The sequence below is a fragment of the Eleutherodactylus coqui genome, chromosome 1 (genome assembly GCF_035609145.1).
Source record: "Eleutherodactylus coqui strain aEleCoq1 chromosome 1, aEleCoq1.hap1, whole genome shotgun sequence".
Taxonomy (NCBI): Eukaryota; Metazoa; Chordata; class Amphibia; order Anura; family Eleutherodactylidae; genus Eleutherodactylus; species Eleutherodactylus coqui.
The window spans coordinates 159,018,816-159,042,990 of NC_089837.1; the positions used below are offsets into that span (position 1 = coordinate 159,018,816).

General features: G+C 40.8%; 1 protein-coding gene across 1 annotated transcript in view; it reads right to left on the minus strand.

The window, feature by feature from the left end:
• SLC51A (solute carrier family 51 member A) overlaps nucleotides 1-23,048 on the minus strand; it is a 30,400-nt gene extending 7,352 nt beyond the window's left edge. Inside the window, exons 1-8 of the mRNA XM_066590187.1 lie at nucleotides 22,964-23,048; nucleotides 17,228-17,322; nucleotides 15,418-15,572; nucleotides 12,508-12,581; nucleotides 11,385-11,543; nucleotides 6,014-6,125; nucleotides 4,426-4,572; nucleotides 1,113-1,218 (exon numbers count right to left, since the gene is read on the minus strand). Coding sequence (XP_066446284.1) covers nucleotides 1,113-1,218; nucleotides 4,426-4,572; nucleotides 6,014-6,125; nucleotides 11,385-11,543; nucleotides 12,508-12,581; nucleotides 15,418-15,572; nucleotides 17,228-17,322; nucleotides 22,964-22,998 — 883 coding nt within the window. The 5' untranslated portion in view covers nucleotides 22,999-23,048. The remainder of the gene's footprint in view (nucleotides 1-1,112; nucleotides 1,219-4,425; nucleotides 4,573-6,013; nucleotides 6,126-11,384; nucleotides 11,544-12,507; nucleotides 12,582-15,417; nucleotides 15,573-17,227; nucleotides 17,323-22,963) is intronic.
• Between the last annotated feature and the right edge of the window lie 1,127 nt (nucleotides 23,049-24,175).

The following is a 24,175-nucleotide window of genomic DNA, read 5'->3' on the forward strand; positions in this document are numbered from 1 at the left end:
CATCCTGGTCCCCTCGATAAATGTCATACATGTGTTGTCCTATGTAGATGCACTGTGCAAACATTGTCCTGTCATTTCCAGTGTGTGTTTCACAGCTGCGGTGCTTGAGAGTTTAACTGTAATAAAATCTCTGCTTGCATGTAAATGTATCAGTTTGTCTTGTCATGTTTGAGAGCGGGAAAGGAGTTTGGAGTCCATCTTCAGGAGTTCCAAGAGTGTGCTAACACAGAGCCGCATGGAAGCACCTTTAGCTTCCATGTAGGTGAAGATGGAGGAAGAGGAACAACATCCCGTAGCGTTTGGAGTGTGGATGTGAGAGGAGGGAGTCCCATCAGCAGAGAGAGAGAGAGAGCCCTACAAAAGTTCCCTAAACAGGTACTTGTTCACACTACAGGCTTTTCTTGTGTGGCTGTCCATCGTTAGGATCACAGCACAGAGGTACTTTATTGTGACATCCAAGTGTCTGCCGTGCGGGGTGTGTATTGGCTAAGCCTTCTTGAATAATTGTTTGCCAGAGTGTATGCGGAGTGACTCCTACCCCCCTTCCTTCTCTGGAATGCTCCCAATCCAGGACCGTTGACATACAGATAACATGGACTGTAGAGTCATCCTGTGTATCCTCCCTACCCCTGAGCCATAGCCTATTACTGTTATGAATTGCACCTGCATTACCTGTTATACAAATTTATTCTCAAGTAAACGTTATACCAGGCTCCAACCGTTCCTAGGGACCCGAGGTACTATACACAAGTCTCCGTGTTCATTACTCCGCCGCATAGAATATCGCTGTGTGGGAACAGTGGCGTCATGAGTGATTTGTACTACTACTCCCCCCATCCCGTTTACTGGCATAGGGGTGTCGAAGCTGGCCTGCGATCCTGCTCAGGCCTCGGCTATGTGTCATCCCTCCAGGACCACAGCCTGGTAAGTGCCATCGTTACGAGACAGCACTTATTCCTCCCAGCTCTTCACGTTAGCCAGGTGCCCAGGGTCACCCCTCTGGGGTGTTGCATATATATATATATATATATATATATATATATATATATATATATTTAAATTTAAAATTATCATATATTTGGAGATGTTTTACTTTACATTAAGACACTCACAGTGAGACCTGGATTTATATGCATATGGAGGCACACAAGGGAGCACTCCGGAGTTGCCCAGGATACTAAAGATGGAGGACTGTAATGTTGTCAAGACGAGCAGCAACTGAAAAAAAAAACAATTGGAAAAAATAAGCAGTATGTACAGCATATCATTTGTACATGTACAATGTATTCTATTTCTATGTTGTTAGTGAAATTAGCTACTGAAAATATTAATTATTAGGCTGTTTTCACACCTGCATTAGGGCTCAATTCAGGGTTTCCCTCTCTCTGCTCCATTTTTGGCGGAGAGAAACTAAAATAAAATGGAGAACAACATCCGTTTTTTTCCCAATGGATTTCAATGGACTTATAAAAACTGGAAAGCAAAACAAAAAGCCCTCTGATTGCTTCCGTTCGGTTAGGTTTACATTTTTTTTGGACGGGAAAATAGCGGAGTCTGCAGCGTTATTTTTCAGTACAGAAAAACAGAAACCTGACAGAGTGGAAGCAAACAGAAGCCTTTCCGGGTTTTTTTTTAAACCCCATTGAAATTAATGAGGAAAAATCTGATCTGTTTTATTTAATTTTCGCTCCCCAAAAAACAGAGCAGAGAAAAAGAAACCTGGAACTGATACCTAATGCAGGAGTTAAAGAGGCCTTACCAGGCTTTGCAAAAAGATCTGAATTCATAAAAACAAGCCAGAATATACTATCAGTCTACACTAGGTATTAAGTAATTTACAGCAGTGTCCAGGGTTCCAGTTAAGTTTTGTACACTGCAACTATTAAGAACTTGCTGAATAAGGGCTTATTCACACGGGTGTATTTTTCCTCAGTATTTTGTGAGCCAAAATCAGCAGCGGGTTCAAAATACAGAAGAAATGCAAAACTTTACATTATACTTTCTCTTTGTATATTCCACTTCTAGTTTGGGCTCACAAAATACTGAGGAAAAATACGCCCGTGTGAATATTTAGATTGTGTTCTAAATATATAGCATTTCTATAGTCAGAGGCTGATTCAGAAGATCTAAAGAAGCAATGTTCTGGTGCCCAAATGAGACATCCAAGCATACCTACTGGCAATGTGTTATGTTAACATTGTGTTCCTATTAGGGGCAGACTGGGCCTGTTCCCCCGGAGGCTGCCAGGTGGAACAAATGTTTCAGGTAGAGCCACCTGGGTATTTTGTTTACCAGTACAGCTTGCCTCACTATAACTTACCCTGCACACAAACCACAGTTCCTCTTCCCCTCCTGCTCCCCTCGCTCTGTGCTCTGAACTGCCGGGCCAGAAACAGGAGGGAAGAAAGCTGTGGTTTGTGCTCTGCATGATAGTGAAGCAATAGTGCTCTGCGTTAGTGAAGCAAGTTGTATTGGTGAATGGAACACCCAGGTGGCCATACCTGAAAGACTTTCTCCACCTGACCAGTCCTGTAGCATCCTAAGGAAGGCAATTTTTTTTAGGGGAAGGAGGGAGGGCGGGGGGCAGTAGCTGAGGGGACATATGGAGAGAGTGATACTGAGGGGTCCAAATTATTTAGAATCATAGAATGTTAAAGTTGGAAGAGACCTCCAGGGTCATCAGGTCTAACCCCCTGCTTAATGCAGGATCCACTAAATCATCCTGGACATATGTCTATCCAACCACTGCTTCAAGACCTCTGTTGAGTTATAACCGTATGCAATGTCTCGTGTGAAGACAAAAATGAAAAAAATAGGTCATGCTGCATTAAAAAAAAAAATATGACCGTGAAAAATATGGCCATGTGAATCGCTACATAGATTTACATTAGATCCATATTAGGGTCTGCAAAAACATGACCCAAATATGGAGCTAAAATATGCTTGTCTGAAAGTGATCTTTTTCACGGTGAACTATGACATTTTTTCCAGGGCACAGTGTGGAGATGTGCTGCAGAAGCAAGGAGAAGAAGACTTCTGGACACCAACTCTGCAAAGTCAAGTCGTGACTAGGAGAAGTTATCATGGTGGATGAAGAAGAAAAGACCTGTGACTCCCTTCAGTATAAATGTTTTTTCTCCCTCCTGTTTGATTGCCAGAGTGATGGGCTGTAACTTTTCTGTTTGCAAGAAAACAACTCCCAGCATACCCTTACCATTGTTAAAGTTATACTGGGAGCCCTAATTTCCCATGGTATAAAATGATATGCCAGCGGTTAACCTAACTTTGCAATTGCTCACTCTTCTGTTAGTTTCTAGGGCTGTATTTAGGAACTTAGCTTGGTTCTGATAATGGATTTATGTTATAAGGTTAATTCTACTGCATTTATGTACTGAGCTTAGTTTTGATGCTGCATTTTTGTTATGGAAGGCTGAAAAAAATGGGTTATGGATGTGCCACAGCTCATGGGGCAGTACTGGGTGCTTGCCCTCCAGGATAAAATTTACCAGTGAACCCCTGGCTCCTACTGCTGGAGATCACTGCAGATAGCCTACAGCAGGGCTCCCCAACTCCAGTCCTCAGGGACCACCAACAGGTCATGTTTTCAGGATTTCCTCAGTATTGCACAGGTGATGTAATTATTGTAGATGCCTCAGACATTGCCAGCAGTGTTCTTACCATAGGATATCCTGAAAACATGACCTGTTGGTGGTCCCTGAGGACTGGAGTTGGGGACTCCTGGCCTCCAGCATTATATAACAGCCTTGTATCTCTGTCTTTTCCTCTGTCACTCTCTCTGTCGCTGACTGGCTGCACACAGGTAAGCAAGATTCCGTATTCGGGATCCCGCAGGAGAATCCAACTGTGACCCGGCCGGTGACCCAGTGTACCTGCATTATCTGTAATGTGGATGACTGCGGCGGCTCGCTGGCAGTCATGAACAGTACTGATTTTTTTTTTCTTCAAGAGTTGTATTTCTCGCACCATTGCTAGGCGATGACATGGGTACTTGCGGCCCATACACACGTTAATTGCGTGTGGGCTGTGGGTCCGCGGTCTCCATTGACTTTAATGGAGGCCGTTTGTGCAGAATCTGCAGCAAAATAGAGCAAGCTGGGATTTTTCCTCTGTCTGGGTAAATGCAATTCGTATGTGCAAGTGTGAAGGAAGGAGCGACTTTCAATGCGTGTGATTTGCTGCAGATCTTCCACGCAGACGCCGACTGCAGATTTCACAATAGGAATCCAGTCATGTGAAGCTGACCTCTCTATTTACTTGTTTACTTTTATTACATACTGTTACATAAGCATTTGTAAAAAGATTTTTGGATGTCATATTTCTGCAATCTTTAGTTGCCTTGTTATCAGTGATAGGGATATAGAGCATACGATGCAAAATAAGGGGGGGGGGGGCTATAATGCTTACCTGAAAAATTGCAAATTTTGTTCCCATGTTGTATTCGGCTAGATGAACTCTGGCTTCACGGAAAAGTATCCCAATTGGCCATAGGGCTAACATAGTACACACGCCAAGAGTCACATTCATCCATAGGGCAATGCTAGTGCTTGAGACCTAAAATTCACAGGAATAGATTTCAGAATTACAGGACGTGCACAAGTATGTGTAAGTATACAGTCGTCTCACAGTGAAGGCAGACTTTTGGGGAGCAGAGTCAATTTCCATCTTTCTGTCATTTGCAACTAAAGGGTCTCACACCTCGGTGGCATTGTGTAATATTGTATATTCTACTACTATGGCTTCTTTTAGTGCACTGGAGCTGACCGTGCACTATGCTGTGACAAGCAATACAAAATATCACTGTTCTAAATTAGGAATACTAAGGCTGAATGCACACGGCCAGGTTGGATCCCGCAGCGGAATCTGAACTGGTCCCCGTCCGGTGACCCCTGCGTACTTGTCCACAGTGTTCTTTATCTGTAATGCAGATGTTCCGGCTGACGCACATGCTCAGTACAGATGACGCAGATTCCGCGGCCCGTGCGCAGTGACAGCTGCGAATCGTCCGGCTTCCATTGACTTCATGCGCCGAAATAGAACATGCTGCGATTTACCGTCCGTGAGCAGAAAATCGCAAATGATTTCCGCTCGTGGACATGGAAAAGTGATTTTCTATAGCATGTCTATGCGCAGTATTTGCTGCGGAATCCGGAGGCAGACACCCGCTCCGGATTCTGCAATGCAAATACTTTTGCGTGCAGCTGGCCTAAGAGTCTTTTTGATGTTCTGTATACATTTGTATCCAATCGCCCTAACAGTGTGAACTCCTGACTCGGACACTGTAGCAAACTGCCAAAAAGATTTGTGCAGCTGCTGGAGATGTGTTTAGCACAGGGAGTATTGCTTAGACTATATACAATCATAGTGCAGGGCTAGATATACATGGGTGTACTCATTCATTGACACAGCAAGCAAATATCTTGAAAATGGTGGAGAATTGAAAAATAAAGTATATTAGAAAGTTGTAGACTTTTTCTCTAATAATTAAGCAATATTTACAGAAACGAGGAGAAAACCCTTTAAATATGACAAGGTGCCCAGTGTTATCAATGCATTAACTTTAGTTAGCAGATATGGGTTCTTTTGGGTTAACCAGTAGATGGGACCCAATTCTTATAGGTAGATATATCCTTTTTTGAACACAATTTACATGTATCTGTACCCTACCGCTATATCTCCAGTCTAATAATGGCTATGCAAGTAGAGTACTGTGCCCCAAATTCTGCTACTGTATACTTGGGCTATATTACATTTCCAGGATTGGTACTGGTCTTGTATAATTTTGCCCTGGAGACATACATGAAACAAGATGTAATACAAGCCCATGTGCATTAATGTTCTGTCATGGGATTTCATTCAAGAGTATATTATATTTCAAGTACAGAGATATCTATAGCAAGCTAGTAGAATTCTGAAATGTTCTGAATGAATGATTACAAGCCATTCTCACAAAGCTTAGAGAAGTAGTGTTACATTAAAACAAATATCATCTCACTTCTTCTGTATTGTAAATTCCATCAGACCAGAGGATTAAGCCAATGAAAGTAAAGAGTGGTTTCAAAAATGCCATCTGGAAGACTCCCAGGATGAAAATGTTCATCTTCTTCCTATAAAAAAACAAAAAGTAGGTTTTGTTCAACTAAATACTATTTAAACTCCGTAATAACAAGTCATGAGGGAAATTATGCTATCTGCAATTTGATAACTAAAGTTATATTCCCTGTAGCAAGGTCATACGATGTTACATCAATGATACTGTAATACTTAGGGGGTTTCCAGGCAATTTGTAGTGATGAGTTATCCTCAGGATAAGTAACAAATAGTTGATTGGCTCAGGTATGTTGCTTGAGACCCGACGATCAGCTGTTCAGGGACTCTTGTTACTGGCAAAACACAGCAAGTGCTGGTAATTGCAGGTGCAGCTCTCATTAAGATCAATGACAGCTGCTCTGCAATTACCAGCGTCGCCCACTACACAAGGGTCAGGACTGTGTGCTTCCTCTCTGTACCCTGTGTTTTGTTAGTGACAGCAGTAGCCCAAACACCTGATTGGTTAAGGTCAATAAAAAAGTCTGGAAAACCCCTCGAAGGTCTCATGCACACGGTCGGATTTTTGCTGCGGACATCCGCCTCCAGGTTTTGCAGTAAATACCCTCCAAAGCATGCTATGTAAAAGTGATTTTTCATGCACACGAGCGGAAACCAATTGCGTGTTCTGCTCGTTGATGAAAAAGACGCAGCATGCTCCATTTTACTGCGGTTTCCGTACATAAATCTTCCATTGAAGTCAGTGGAAGCTGTCTGACTTACGCCCTATCCGCAATTGACACTGTGGAGGCCACGGGATCCACGGAAAAAGCAGGAGTTTGAAAAAGAAAAATCTGTACTGTGCATGTCTGACGGCGAGCCATGCGTACCATCCACAGTACAAAGAAGCCGGAAGAAGACGACAGGTGCTCAGGGTCACCCGCCGCAGTCAGGGCTGGGTTCTATAAGAGTAATAGTTTATACTAGTACAGTATAGCCAGTGATACAGAAGACCACGTTAACCACCAATATAATGATTTCAGTTTTTGGACATATTTTCCAGTTCCAATAACCTGGATACAAAGAAGACCAGCCAGTTAAAAATTAATGAAAGTTTTACAATACATTATATGTACCCAAAAATGATGGCATTAGAAAACACAACTTGTCCCACAAAACACAAGCCCTCGTGTGGCTATGTCACTGGATAATTGAAAAGGTTATGGCTCCTGGAATGCGACGATGAAAAAACCTGAAAATTTAGTTGGTGATTAAGGCGTAAACAGGCTTCGTCACTAAGGGGTTAATTCTGTTTTCCTTTTGTATGTCCGTTCCAAAAATGGAATAAAGATGGGAAACCAAAACAGAGATTAAATGCTACAGTGAATGAGCCCTAAGTGGCCTTTTATGTGCCTTGACAATGAAGAGCTTCAGATGCAGCTGTCATGTCTTTAAAATATAACTGTAGAAAGCTGCAAGCAAGGACAGGAAACGATGTGGACAGTCTGGTTTCATATGGTTTCAGGTGGGATGAGTAAGCTAAATTAAACACTAACTGGGAAATTCAATAAAAGCTTTTCTGCCAGTCTGGCAAAGTATCTGCTGAATACTACTGTATGAAATGGCAGAATACTTTAGTTCTCATTTATTGAGATATTTTTCGGTAACAGAGCACCATTTAAATGCAACTGCTACTAAAAGCTTCATCCCACAGACATTAGATTATTGGATCTGATGCCATGAGATTATATGTATAGTAACCACATGACATTAGTATTTATGGGTTTATCATGCACTGATCAGCCATAACATTGAAGTGAACCTGTTACATGCGATAAGCACCGTAAACTAAGTTATGGTGCTTATGGGACAAGAAACGTGGAGTCTGGAGGTATACTTTTTATTTTTAACGTTGTTTTCTTGAACAAATTGCAGAATAATAACAGTACAGAATAGAAATATCACCAAGAATGAAAATATATCTGTATACTGTTTGTATAACAATTTAACTGTAAGGTAAAGGTAAAGTCCCCTGGTGCAAGCCCCGAGAGGAACCGACTCCTAGGGTGACATCACATCATCACATTTTCTTAGCAGACTATTTTTGCAGGGTGGTCAGCCATTGCCTTCCTTGGTCATCTTTTACCCCCCAGCAAGCTCGTCACTCATTTTACTGACATTGGAAGGATGGAAGGCTGAGTCAACCTTGAACCGACTACCTGAACCATACAGGGATTGAACCCGCAACCTTCAGGTCGTGAGCGAGAGCTCAGGACTGCATTCTGCTGCCTTAACATTCTGCGTTAATTTGAAAACATTAATAAACTTTTCATAAAACAACAAACAACCTATAGGCTTCTGTGCGTATTTTGCCTCCCAGGCAGGGGGTTTATAGAAAAGAATTAGACAAAGGGATAAAATGAATGAGTCAGTGCATAACAATGAATGTGAATCCAACCATGTGCCCAAAAATTTTGTAGTCTAGTGGCCCAGAGTTGGGGCCTCAACAGCACTCAGCTAGCTAGCTAATGTGGTGTGTGTACGTTTGCCTATGTCCCCATGTATGTCTGTGTTTTGTTGTTTTGGTGTGTTGACTTTAACAAGGCACAAAACGGTTAGTGCATGTGTTTGTTTTGCCTGTTTCTGCATGATTTTGCAGAACGCACCCCTTTGTCTGTCAATCACCCCTAGCCTGGGTTGGGATAAGTTAAAGGGCTTTCCCTAGCTCGTGATTGGTTGCTGGAGTGGGGATATAAAAGACAGCTCAGGAGTAGGAGAGAGAGTAGGAGTAGCAGAAAAGGCGAGAAAAGGGGTGGTGTTTGTGAGGAGTGGGGCGAGATGGAGCAGCCTCTTGGAAGAGCAGAGTCAATTCGGACCCTGCAGGAAGAAACAAAAGAGAGGGCAGATCTTGTGGAAGATGGACCGAGAATAGTCAATTTAATCGCGAGTTAATCAGTTCTTGCACAACAGAAGTCCATGTACCCACCAGCAGGCCCATGCTAGTTCCTCCGATCCTCCACAAGAAACGTCCTGAGTAACTACCAACTAACTTAAATCTGGCAATCTTGTCCTCCCAAAAGAAAAGGAAAGCTTAGGAAGCAAAACCTGTCATTTATCAAGTCTGTGAAAAGTACTGTTGAAGTTTCCAGTGCATGCTAAAGTTATTCAGCGAATGCTATATTTGTCAACCTAGAAGAATCAGTAAAAAACTGTGTGGCTCCGGTTTTACAAAGACTATTTAGTTTGGACTCTTTATTCTCTCACTACACTATACTCAGAGGCACTGGCGTCACCTTTTACTTTCACCATCGTTGTCACCAGACACCCTTGTGAAATCTGCCTACTGCACAGGGCCTCCGATTCATGCAGAGTAGCCACCACCATGACATGACCTGGGGTAGGGAAAATCCTGTCGAGCTACATGTGCCTATTTCAGCCTGCTGCAGTAATTATTAACTAACTTTGTCATTTTAATAAGGTGGGCGATTCCACTGCCATATTTTGAAGAAATATTCTCCTGTATCATGGTCACTGTTCCTCGTCCAGTAGGTCAAATAATAGAATTTTAGGATCTAGAGTTATAATTAGCGGAGAAGGTAAAAATGGGGATAAAAAGACAATTACATTAGACCAGAGGTCCACAATAACAGGTCAGTCCCACATTAGGTGCCACAAGTCAGCATCCAGCCTGTGACATCTGTGACAGGTCAGCGCCGGGATCTTACCCATCTTGTGAAGTCGAATGGGCGTGAAATAGACTTGATGAGTAACATAAAGTTGTATTATTTTGTTATTAACAGCTGAAGATACAGCTAAATAGGATTCTACTATACCTGGCCAGTCCTTGGCCTTCAGTGAGGGATTTAGAGATTGCCATTTATGCTGGACAGAACAGTCAGCAACTTATGACTAATTTTGAATGAAAGCAGATGTGTATAGAGTATTGCTATCAAGCCTTTGGGTCCCTGGGATTTAAATATACCTATTATGGTGTATTTTGATATGAGTTGAAGCAGGGGGAAATTGGGCATTTAGGGCGTGACGTAGTTTGCAGTATCTAAACAGCTGAAGCTGTGCTGCTTGGGGTTTACTACTTATACTTACCCAGCTCCCAGTTCCCACATTGTCACCTCTGGGAGTCAGTGCTTGGTTTGAGAGTATGACTCTTTTCTTCAGTCAGTGTACGCTCACTCTCATAGAGAACAGTGTGTATAAACTTGCACTGACTGAATAAAAGAGTCACAGACCAAGCCCCAACTTCCACTGGTGACACTTCCCAAAAGTGCATCCTGAAGCCATCTCTTCCCCAGGTAAGAGATGCACACACTGAACCACATAACATAAACACGTAATGTAAAAGAAAATGTGATTCATCAGATCATGCCACCTTCTTCCATTGCTCACTGGTCCAGTTCTGATGTTCATATGCCCATTGTAAGCTCTTTCAGTGGTAAACAGGGATCAGCATGGGTACTCTGACCAGTCTGTGACTGCATATCCCCATATGTAACAAAATGTGGTGCACTGTGCATTCTGACACTTTTTCATCATAGGCAGTGCTAACTTTTTCAGCAATATGTACTTCAATAGCTCTTGTGTGTAATCAGACTAGACAAGCTAGCCTTCACTTACAATAGCCATCAATAAACTTTGGACACCCATGGCCCTGCTACTGGTTCACTGGCTCTACTTCATAAGACCACTTTGGTAGGTAATAACACCTGCATTCGGCGAACAACCCAACAAGACCTGGATGTTCTGATCCAGTCCTCTAGCCATCACAATTTGGATCTTGTTGCTCAGATCCTTACTGCTTCCAACACATCAACTTCAAGAAGTTTTTGGCAACAACTTGCTCCCCCCATTCAGAACACATGCATGCTTTCCCGAGCATGGATGTTTTTGAAAAGGGATATTTGGAAGGGATAGCTGTCGGATTAACCTTAGGACTCTCATCCTCTCTTATTACATCCTGTGAATCCCTTTTGCAGGACTTCTTTCATCCATTTTGTGGAACCCATTGCTCAAGAACATTAGATTTACTCTTAATCTTAACCCAATGTATCCATCATCCAATCCCATTTACGTTGTAAGCACTTGTGGGCAGAAATCACTCTACATTTTGTCATTCTACATGTTTGTTACTTCCCCAGTTGTAAAATGCTATGATATATGTTGGCAGATCATCATTATTTTAGCTTAGCTTTTCTCACTAAGATACAGTACCATGCAGAATCATTGTACCGCTAACCTAATTTATTTGGCAGAGACCCTCATAGCAGAAAGCTGGTGGTCAGTGGTGATTTTCTTTCCGCTATAATCACTGTAGTAAATCTTACTTGGTCAGTTTGATGCGGGGCAGGCACGGGCAGCAGCAGCAGCATGGTCCAGTGTTGATGTGGATATCTGTGGATTCGAATCTTCTGACAATTGCATCTTTCCCCCCATAGCCTTCTATTATAACCATCAAGGTGAAGTAGAAGCAAAGTGCAAAATACCTTTGAGACAAAATGATCGCCACTTATTTTTCTACATAAAACTTAAAGATGTGGTAGCATTTTCTTGTCAGTATACAGGTAGTTTGTATAACTTTGCAGGGACATACTGAATATTATTTGTAGGTATGTGATAGGTAAGAGTTGGGTGGCGTGTTTAATTCAATAAATTATGAGTGTTATGTTTGTATGTTATATATGCATCCATAAAATACATAAATATCTTACAATCATAATGAGTTATGTTTAACTCTACAGCACTGTCACATTTTAGAGAACACATAACTTTAATTATGAGTTGGGGCCAAGATTATATATCATGCTTCAGGAGAATTGTCTGCTGAGCAGATTCCCTCACCCAGATCATTACGACTGACAGGTCTCTCCCTATATGGCTACTGGGAGAAGCTGCAGGAGAGTCACTGAGTGGACACTTCTTCAGTAGTCCATCATAAAACACTGGCCACAATCTAGTCTTAAACATGGCAGCTCTTTAGAGTTGCCAATATAATCATCACTATGGAACTCTAATCATTAGCCCAGTCACTAAGCCATGCTCTTGGTGACAAGTTTGTGACCAATGTTCTAATATCAGCCAGATAATTTTGACACAGTCTGGAGATGCCTACAATGCTCACTAATATTACTGGATACAATGTATCTGGCTGCTGAATACTAGTTTAAATGATCATAATGCATGTGAAATAAACATTTATGTCTATACAGCAAGTTTCACTGATGGTAACTTTTTCAAAAGGCTCATTAATAAGACTGAGCAACTTTAGAAAAAAAGGATCTATTCCCTCAAACAGCACTCTGCCTGTCCTAGGGCTGTGTTCAGTATTGCAACTTAGCCACATTCAAAGCAATAGAAGGTTATTTGTTTGGACAGATTAGCTTTCTTAATAGAGAAAATACAGTTATATAAGAGATTTTAATTTATTTTCTAGCATCCATGTTTACTCACGTGCCAATACCAATCTCTACAAACATGGCTGACCGAGGAATCCATAAACCAAAACAGGTAATTATTGAGACGACCTAAAGCAATACAAATCATCACAAGAAAATGAATTAAACAAATATTCACTCTTGAACAGAGTTCATTGTAAAGGTGGCTATTAGAGATGAGCGAATATACTCGTTTCGAGTAATTACTCGATCGAGCACCACGATTTTTGAGTACTTCAGTACTCGGGTGAAAAGATTCGGGGGGCGGGGGGAGGCTTGGCGGCGCAGGGGGTAGCAGCGGGGAACAGGGGGGAGCCCTCTCTCCCTTTCCCCCCACTCCCCGCTGGAACCCCCCACTCACCCACGGCGCCCCCCGAATCTTTTCGGCCGAGTGCGGAAGTACTCGAAAATCGCGGCGCTCGGGCGAAAAGGGGCATGGCCGAGTAGGCTCGCTCATCTCTAGTGGCTATATAGATTAGAACAATGTCAATGTTGGTTTGTCAGGCCATCCATCTAATGTGCATGGAGGCCTCTAAACTCTCCTTCAACAGCAGATGTCAAGGGTGACAAGGTTTGGGCAGTTGGGAGTTCAACATGCCCCATCCTTTTGTTTTTAGGCCGTCTCCCCATTCTGAATACATGCAGGCTATCTAATGTGTATAGTCAGATTAAGAAATGTGGCAGATACAATTGTTTCATATAAACCCATGGTAACTAGTGAATGGGGATCAACTGGTAGATCTCTGAACGGTCTTCATTGGGTAACAATGCCTTAGTTTAACTATGACTGACTGATCAATATCCCTCACTCCTCTGCTCCAGTGATGCTGCTATGCTGCAAAATGCTGTGTCTTTGTTCCATTTTGCAATATATATGTGTGTAGTAAACCTTTCAACAAGGTCAGAATGCTTTTTTTAATTCCAGAAATTGCACCATTGCCATCCATGGGCTGTATCAGTTACTGCAGGTTAGCCCCATTCAAGTAAATGGAGTTGAGCTGCAATATCAAATACAGCACATGGGCAAGAGTGGTGCTGTTTTGGGATAAATGAAGATCCTGTTTTCTTATCCTACATAACCCCTTTAAATACTGTATAACACCTTCTGTAAGTACAGTTTGTGACCCAGACAATGGTACTTCTGTTTTGGTGAAACAACTTATTTTTTCACAGTAGATCTCTACTTCATCAAGGTTGCTTACTTCAGAAATATGCCTGTTCTGCTCAAAAAAACGACCCATTGTTTAACATAAATTTTTATGTCAAATATATTTTAATTTTTTAGTCACTAATTGTATGAAAAAATGCAATTTGTACTGTGTACACTGGAAGTGGAGCAATTCTACAAAGCCTCCCACAATAGTTTGTTCTCTGTCTGGCTTTATGTCTAGGTGCTTGTATCAGACCCCACACAAGATAAACAAATGAAAGGAAGTGTGGTAATGGTGAAGAAAGACGTTAGTTTGATACAGACTTTTATTATTTTCATAATGATGCTTATTATCAAATTTACATGTAATCAAATGAGAACATACAAATGTAGTTCCTTTGATTGTTGATTGTTCTATTGTTTGTAAGCCATGCACTTGTTAAGGTGTTTCAATCATGAGAGATATTTTAATACCTAAGGTCTCTGACACACTCATCATGTGCCTAAGTTTTGCTCAACGGGGTTCGGGTGCAACTTGCATCGGACACCACATGGACACCTGTCTATGTGTTGTCCGACACATGGACGGCCCCGCACATTGACATGCATTTGCATATCCTAATTCTAGTCTGTGATAGGGACAAGAATAGGACATGCAATTATTTTTTTTCATGTAGACTCTTGGTCTATGTGAAAAACTGGCAGTGTGCATAGCCCCATAGGCTAAAATGGGTCAGTGTGCTATCTATGAATTAAAATGGCCAGCAAACAGATCTGAATACACTACAGTGCCAAAGGCATTAGGGTAAGTCCAAACACGGCACAGAATTACTGCTGGGGATTTTGCTGCAAATTTGCAATCAATCAATCCAATTCTCATGTGTTGAATGTGGATTATGTTATGAATTTCACTGCAGATTGGTTGCAGAATACATTCTTTGCATTCTAATTGTTGGAATCTGCGGTATTTCTGCAACTCATTGCTCTACAGACCTGTAGAGCAATGAGTTGCAGGGTCAAGCATTGAATTGAAGGAATGCTGCCATCCAATAGATGGCACTGCAGAGGTATTGTTCCATCTCCCTTATTTGCATATTACCTAGAAGAGCACGGATGGCCTTATAAGTCTCCTCACTCACCTTCTTGGTGCTCTCCCTAAGGAACAAGCATGCTGCAGATTCTGTTCATGTCTAGTGGTCAACAAGGTCTACATAGGTGGAAAAAGAGGTTCATTACACTAGTAGCCTTTGAGAGCCTTTTATAGGCCAGGGATAGAACCACTTTTAGGGCTTCAGGTGGCAAGACGGTTCATCTAATCTAGCCACAACTCTAATCATTTGCATATCTGCCTGAGATGTATTTGTATGCCAAGTTTTGCAGCAAAGTGACAACTTCTTCTAGGTGCTTGACGTTATTTTTAACAAATTGTGCATATTGCTATGTTTCTATTCACATTGCTTATCACCTTTTCATTAGCCTCTTGGAGCATTGTTATTGATCATCCACGCTGTCAAACAGTTGATTGTAAGTTTTTGAGAAGCTAATTGAAAAGCAACAGCCAATTTGGCTGCACTCCCGATTGTCACATTTTTCAAAAAGAGCAGCTGCAGCTGAATAGATAAAGGACAGTATATCTCTTTAAAACAAATGTAACTTCTGCTTTACTAATACATGTAAATCATCTTGGATTGAAAAAAAGAAACATTTAGAGAACTGTCATTGATCTAGTTCTAACTACATAAAAATGAACCGTTCCATGGCTACGTAGGCTCTTACCATTGGGGCGGCACTGTTCCATAGAGATGTTTTTTTCTTCATTGGGCATTGTATTTTCTTTATAATATAAAGGGCTTCTTCCAGATAAACAATGAGTGAGATTATGGAAAGAATAGTGAGAATCCCCATAATGCACAGCTGCACAAAGTCGATCACTAAAAACAGGAGTAGAGGTGATCAGTTAGGGTATGTCCACAGTTTTGATGTGGAAACAACACGAATTTTGCAGCAAATATGTGGCAAATCTGCATCCCATTGCATGAAATGGTAGTCTGTATGTGTAGTCCATGAAATAGAAAAAAAAAGATGTGATATATCACTTCTTGATGCAGATTCTGCATTGAATCCACATCAGAAAATTTGCATGTGGCTTTTCCTACTGAAAAGAACTAAATCCATGTGCAGATCTGTGGTACATAGAACTGCAAAGACATAGCAGAAATCCATGGCTCAACTGCAGATTTCTGCCACAGATTTTGAGATGCAATACATACAGAAAAATCAGTTACCCTTAATGACCCAATAAAGTTACCCACTTTAGGACTGCTGAAAGACTATAAACATCCTGCGGTCCTGAAAAATGTATAGAGCGGGCTTGAGAACCAAGTCCACTCCATACCCAGTGGCTATCAACTGTTTCTCATAACTGGCAGCCACCAGTATCGGCCATGATCAGAGTTAGTTCTGATTGTGGCAGTTAACTGTTTAGGTGCCACGGTCAAAGCTGACCGTGCGTCTGAACAGTCACAGGGGAGGGGTAACCCTTTTGAAACCATATCAAATATCCTGCAGCGTTAACAGAAGGTGCCGATGGGCTAGTATGGCAGCCCAAAGCCTACTGAAGATTCCCAGAGCTGTCATACATAGATGCCTATCAAACTCTACCCAAGGCAGGACTTGAAAAGCAACCTCTCTATATACTGCAACACTGAATAAGCTGCATCATAATACAGGCCATGACTGCATGTAGCCAAAGCTATGGAATGATACAGGGCACCAAATAGTATAGCATACGGAAATGATGCTACTGAGTTTCAGATATCTTGTGTATATGACTGCACAAATGTTATTGTACGTGGCTGATCATTGTTTTCCATCATTAGAGATATACAGATATGTTGCTGATGCTCCCTGCTGTGCATGGGCAGGGCTTATGGATTGCCCGCTGACTTACAAAGATTCTATAAAAACAATCCAACTTGGATGACTCTTTGTAGGATCATCTGTTAGTGAAATGTGAGACAACTAAGGCTAAAAAAGCCTTTGTCTTTAAATATTCAGCCCCCATATTCTTCCCTCAATAGCATTGCTGATGAGCCATGGTGGCAGATGTAGCTGTGAGTGACAATATGGGGAAAGCAGTAGTCGGAGACTGTCCCGATACCTGCAATTAGATGTCACCACAGTCTAGTGCATATAACTGGCGAGCACAGCTGGTGACATTGCTTGTCCACCCTCTCAATTCTGATGCGGCTGGCCAGATAAGTATGTTTCAGGAAAATGGAGGCAAGGTCATTTTTTTAATTCGTCACCATTTAGCCCAACAACATTTAACCCTATGGGGAGCCCAATATTACTATCCAGAAAGTTTATATTTTATGGTAAATGCAAGAACTAACACAGACAATTCAGGAAGGTTAACCTCTTCTTCTTTTAAAGACTTATACATTGCCTTATATTCTTATTTATAAGGAAATAGTTGATTTGATCATACTTTCTTAGTGCAATCATATTCTTACAAAGCTTAGATTTGATGACACGCCATTAATATTGCATAAACTTATATTCAAACTTTAACTGACTGACATACGGTATGGTAATTGTGCTGCTGTTGGTGGTAAGGAAAAGCAGGATGGTGGTACGCTGTGGTTGTGCATCAAGAAGAAAACAAGCTGCTTAGGAAGCCTGTAAGAAGCAACAATCAGAAGAAAAGGTGAACCATTATCATACAGAATAGCATTAGAATACATTGCACATAGTAGCCCAGCCATAGGGATGGTATTCACAGTTATAATGTGAGTCAGAATTATTGCATCATAATTTGCATTATGCAATTTGACAAGAAAAATAGGATAAGCAAAGTAGATGGAACATTCACATCATAAAGAAGTACATGAAACTGGTACCAAAACTAGTTCTACCCTGACATATGTAAAGTTATGGGCTCAGTGGTTAGCACTGTTGAACAGAGTTTTATGTTCTCCCTGTGTTTACGTGGTTTCCCCAGGTACTCTGGTTTTTACCACAATCCAGAAACATACAGATAGGTGAATATAGATTGTAGACAGAACTCAGTATCAAGTGATGTTCAGTGCTGTGTAATATGCATACGCTAGATAAATAAAGGTGATTATTATTTGTCTATACTGTAGGCAGAGAACTTACTGCTGCTCTTTTCTCTGCTACCTAATTGACCATTTAAACATTTTTACAGCTTGTATTGACCATTAAAGGTTTTTCCAGGGAAATACTACTGATGACCTATCCTCAGGAAAGGTCATCAATAGTGGATCGGCTGGGGGCCATCGCTCAGGCCTCTACCGATCAGCTGGGCGGGCACATGCTGTCAGTGCCGCAAATACACAGAGGTCGGAGTGAAAGCAGCGGAAGCCTCTGCGGCGATCTTTCTGTAGTGGCCAGTGCTTGTAACTGCAGGCACAGCTCGCGTTGATTTCAATGAGAGCCGTGCCTGCAGTTACAAGCGCTGGCCGCTACATGGAGGTTGGCGCGGAGGCTTCCACTCCAACCTCTGTGTATTTGTGTCGCTGACAGCATGCACCCGCTCAGCACCCATCTCAACAACAGACCCCGGGTGATCAACTATTGATGATCTATACTGAGGATAGGTCATCAGCAGTATTTCTCTTGAAAACCCCTTTAAGTATTGGTCCTGATTCTCACAAGCTATTGTTCTTGAGCTATGGCTGTCATACTTGTCTACTAACGATCTACTAACCATTTCTATTTTGATTACGTCCTGAATATGAGTTGTTTTGTAATGTGAATACTACTTTCTGTATAAGGGCTCAGTCACATGTCCTATCTTTTGCAGGTGCAATTTTTTTCCGCTTCTAAAAAACGTACATGTGACCGCTTTCATTGGAAAGCATTGATTCTAATAGACCCGTTTTGAAAATGCGCCTATACATGCGTGAAAAATTTGCTCGTCTGACTTAGTGATTATATGGACGTTTCCTTCTCGAGTACTAAAGTTATTTTAGATAGTGTGCAGAATATAAGTCTGAAATCCATCGCAGACCTAGGAGCCTTCACTAGTCTCCAGATAGCCTTGGAAACCAAACAGCACCCTACTTTGGGGAACAGGGGTGCCTCCTCCCGCTGTCTAACCATTTAAATGTCACAGTCAGCATAGCCGGCACCTGTCACATATGAAAGACAATTAGCTCCCAAGCCTACTCCATACAAACAAAAACTAGGAGCAGCTCACCACCAAATATTAGGAATTCCCAAGTGCATATCAATATGCTATCCTCACATATAATGATATAGTACAGAAAATGGCAAAATAACAGCTCACCGGGCAAACCCAAAACACAGCTGTATATGTTAAAATATAAATGTATTCCTCATAAAAACATATAAAAGACCAAATGCCTTTACAAGGATTTTTATCCCTGTGAGGCCCTTAAGGCATAAAACTCCCAGCAGCTAGTGGTTGTTTGAATGTAATCCTCAAATATATTAATTCAATCTAACGTTGACCAAATGTATCTATAATGCCTGTACCAAGTCCAATAGTCATGTGATTAAGGATGCTATAGGTATTAAAAACAATAATCTTCTGGACTTTTACATATAAAATGTCCTCTGGGTATTAGCAGTCATGTCATGGTAGGAATTAAGATATTCAAAATTCCACCTGACCAACCACACCCAGGGTCGGAGTTCCTGTTACACTATGTGTCTGCGCTCTCATCAAACTTCAGGCATTGCATATCCTCATTCCTGCCATGACATGACTGCTAACACCCCGTGGACATTTTATATCCAAAAGTCCAGAAGATAATTTTTGTTTTTAATATCTAGAACATCCTTAATGATGTGATTATTGGACTTGGTATGGTCATTGTAGATACATTTGGTCAGAGATAGTTTGAATTTGGTGATTATATTCAAACTTCAATTAGCTGCTGGGGTTTTCATGCGGCGAGAGCCCCATGGTGATAACAATCCTCGTAGAGGCATTTGGTCTTTTATATGTTTTTATGAGGAACACATTTTTATTTTAACATATACAGAGGTGTTTTGGCTTTGCCTGCTCCATACAAGCCCTGTGCACTTCTTATGTGCATGTACAGTGGAAGATGAAAAGGGCCTAATGGAGGGACAGAACACATGCTTGATCCTCACTCCACTGAAATTCCACCTCAGTGCAGTTAGGAGCTTCAGGAAGAATGGAGGACTTGAGACCATGTGCCAGTGACCCTTAGGAGCAAACATTTATCCCCTGAGCTGTAGTTGGTATATGTATGCTTACTGTTACCATTACGGTTAAAAAGAATAGTTGGTGTACCCCAAGGCACTTCATGGTAAAAAAAAACAGTATTTTTTGTATTGAATTGTAATAAGTTCCAAAACAAATGGAAATTCAAAGCACCCATTTCAATCGTTTTATATCCATTTTTTCAGTTTCCTTTTGATTTTTTACCTGAAAATGAAATGTCTGAAATATGGTTTCCAAAAACAGTGTGAATAACCATTGTCTTAAAAAAAGTTCCCTGATGTTTTTTGTGATATAATATGGTTCCCTAACTGCTTGAAAGAAGTCAGTTGACGCTGGGAAATGACGAGGTTTTGTTCACGCCTTGCAGTCCTGTTTTTGTTTTTGCTGAGATTTTCTGAAATCATTGCAAAGATCTTAATTTAATGGCAACAGCTGATTAAACCCTAATATTTTTGGAAATCATGCAATAAATTTACAACAGCAGTTTTTGGAGCAATGCATCGGGTAGGGGTGTTGCAACTGTGACTGCTGAGGATGGTTAATTACCTCATAAGTTATAACCCCTTTGGTTCCATCACTCTTACCCTTCATCCTCCTAATGGTACGTTTTTTGGGGGTTGTTGTACTACCTATGCCAGAGTCTTATATAGCAACACATGGAGGTACCTTTAAGGGGTCATATCATTCCTCCTCCCGATGCCGCTCTTTAGTGGTGTTGTGTTTTTGGGTCTGGTGCCTCCCCCTTCACCCTTAAAAGCAATAGTCTGACCTAACACCCCCAGTGCAGTGGTTCTACCCAATGTTTGTATATTACTTGTTTCAGATCTCACTTTTTAGCGGATACCTCAGCCGTGTTGCCCGCCCTGTCCTGCTACTTATTTGAATTACTGTTATACTCTGATTTGTTTTGGCTATGCTGCTCATTTCTTTAAAAAAAGAAAATAATAAACAACATATAATTATTAGGTATATTTAAAAAAAGGATTTTTCTTCTTTTTAGACACAGCTGCTCGATGGTGGTGATAATACCAGGAGAAGATGTGAAGGCAGATTTGCCCATCGGATTTGATGGCTGAAATATGGCTTCAGGTCCGCCTGTTTGATGTTTAGAGATGTATATGAGTTCTTTTACAACATTTGAAGTTTGAAATTTAAAGGGTACCTGTCACCAGCAAAACAGTTTTTAAGCTGCTTTCATAGCAGTAAACAGTGGTAATCAGCATTGATATACTAAGCATACATGATACAGCACTCCTGCCACGCGCTGTCTTTTGACACATGTGGAGTGCACTGGTGGAGTCAAAGTGAATGCACCTCGTGGCGGATTTGCGGGAAAGACACAACAGGATTGATGCACCACGCTGCTTGCATGAGATCTCAGTGCTATCAGTGCTGACATACAGACCCAGGGGAGGCAGCCAGCTAGAGGAGGGGCTGGGTTTGAAGAATGACATGCTGACTCGTAGACCTCTTGGTAACACCTCTGACTCAAGGCAAATCATTAGCATATTGGGTGCACATGGATAAAAGTAAGAATTTCTAAAAGCTCATTAGGTCTTTTTTCTTTTGTAAAAGCATATGTTCCCTAATATGCAAGCAGCTTAAAATAGTTTTGCTGGTGCCAGGTTCCCTTTAAGAGACTTGTGGCCGACCTTCACCAACGAAAAAGAAGCCGCGTTATGTCTTTATTTCATGAATTGGGCAAAGAGGGGAAGTTTTTTTGTGGAGAAATGGTTAGTTATGCACCATGCAGTCGATTGTGATTCTTATGTTATATAAGACTTCAGAGAGGATAGCATTCTTTTATTGAAAAAAATTGTAAATTCTTCAGAATAAAAAATGTATTCAATCTAATAAATTTAAGCTTAACAGCAGCAAATGTATCTTCTGTGGGGGTGTTATCCCACACAGTTTTATTTTTTATTCTGTTTTTTTTTTACTTTTTATAAAAGCCATTGAACTCAATAGAGAAAATATTGGAACCTTTTAATTTTGTGTTTATTTCAATTTCTGTGCTCCTCATATAGAAAAGAGAAATGAATATGGTTGGCTGAGGCTAACGCCAGTGAGAACGAACCCTACATTTTGTATAAATGTAGTTGTATTAACACATGGAAAGAATTTAAAATGTCACATTTGCTGCACAACGAAGGCCTTAAAAAAAACTCCCCAAAAAACAGTTTTAAATTTTCTGTTCTTCACTAATTCTACCTCCCAAAAAATGGAATTAAAAGCAATCAAAAAATCATCAGCACTCCATAATAGTACCAATAAAAAGTACAGAAAGTCCCACAAAAAATAATTCCTTATACAGCTTTATCGATGAAAAGAAATAAAAATGTTATAGTTCTTGTAATGCAGTGACAAAGAAACAATTTTTTAAAGTGTTTTTAGTGTGCAAAATAGTCAAACAAAACAAAAACTATATAAACTTGGTATCGCCATAATCGTACTGATCTAGAAAATAACATTGTCATGTTCTTTTTAACTGCACCATAAATACCATAAAAACAGAACTCGTGGAATTTTTTCCATTCCCCCTCATGAAAGAAACAATTATTAAAAGATATACAAGACCCTATATATACCCCAAAGTGGTGCCAATAAAAAGAACAACTGGACCCGCAAAAACCATGTCCTCATATGACTATGTCGCAATAAAATAAAGATAAAGTTCTCTTAATATGAAGTAAAAATGCTTAATGGTGCTGGTTAATAAGCCATAAAATAGGCCTGTTACTGAAGAGAGCAGATACTATAGAAAAATTCTTATATAACATCAAAATACTCAATATAAGTGGCAACCTCATCCAAACCACGATTCATCTGATAAAATAAATCTTGTTATTCGTATAGCATCAACTTATTCCGCAGCGCTTTCAGGTAATTTATTTATTACCCCCCACCCAGCTGGGTGCTCATTTTACCGACCTCAGAAGGGTGGAAGGCTGAGTCGACCTTGAGCCAGCTACCTGAACCACGCTTATATATTTATTTAGATAAAGGTGGATTTTCCATGTACTAATATTTCTCCAATTATGTATGAATGTAATATGTTACTATATACTCATATCACTATACCTCGGGTCTGGATTAAATTCTTCTGAAGGCTCCATGATTCAGATGCTGCTCTCAGCTTTCCCTGCTGCTCACAGATGTAATGAACTCTGCTCTGGACAGTGAATAGTGGACTCTGCCAAGTTCAAGTGTCTGCCAAACCAGAGTTTCATTGGTAGGTCCATCGCTTTCAGGTCATTGATCTCTAGGCTTAAATGAGTTTTAGATGTTTCCTCTCTGATGCTCAGTAGGTGAATAAACCTATAGTTGCATCATAATCATTAGATATTTGTAATTACTTTTATATTGGTTTTCTTTCTTATGAATAGAGGTTCTCCCTTGTCTCCATAATGTTTAGAATAGACTAAGGCCGGTCTCACACGACCGGATTTGTATTACGGAACCCAGCGATCATCACCCAAGTAGATGATCCACAGTATTCCACATCCTTTACAAGAATAGAACATTCGCCTGTCTGCTCACATGAACGGACAGTGATTGCGATTTCTGCTCACGGAAATATAATCGTAGCATGTTCTATTCCTGTGTGGATTCCATTTACTTCAATGGAAGCTGTCCAACCCGTGGCCCAACGTGAATTGATATTGCAGATTGGTCTGGGTAACTAGAACCTTCGATGGCGCAGGAAAAGAAAGATTTAAGAAAAAATTCTGTAATGAGCATATGCGATGGCGGCTCGCCACAACCATCAGCAATACAGGAATTGAAAGGTATGTGCGGATGCCAGTAGGGGACACAACCAGATTCCGCTGCAAACTCCCGAATGCGGAATCCGACCGGTCCGTGTGAGACTGGCCTAAGGGTACGGCCACATGGGATGTAAATATGCATAATTAACAATAGCAGCAGAGTAGAAGAGATTTAAACAGATCTCATCCCCACCCTGCAGAAAGAATCCTCACAAACCTTCTACCTCTCTTTCTTTTCAGTTGGGGAAGGATTTTAGCTTGAGAGGCTACAAAATTTTGGCAGACATCTTGGCACAAAGTATGCCAATCAATAGGAGGTGTATAGTTAAATGCAAGTGTCTAAACAAAGATTTATTACCCAGTATTAGCAACTATGATAAATTTGGCATATTTTTAGATTGCTCGGTTTAAGTTTACATTGTCTACATATTAGACAGCATTTGTACATCTTCGTATTAGTATTTTTAACTGTATTCTTCATACCAATAATTACTTGAATTCACATATTCTCTGAAGCACGTTAGTT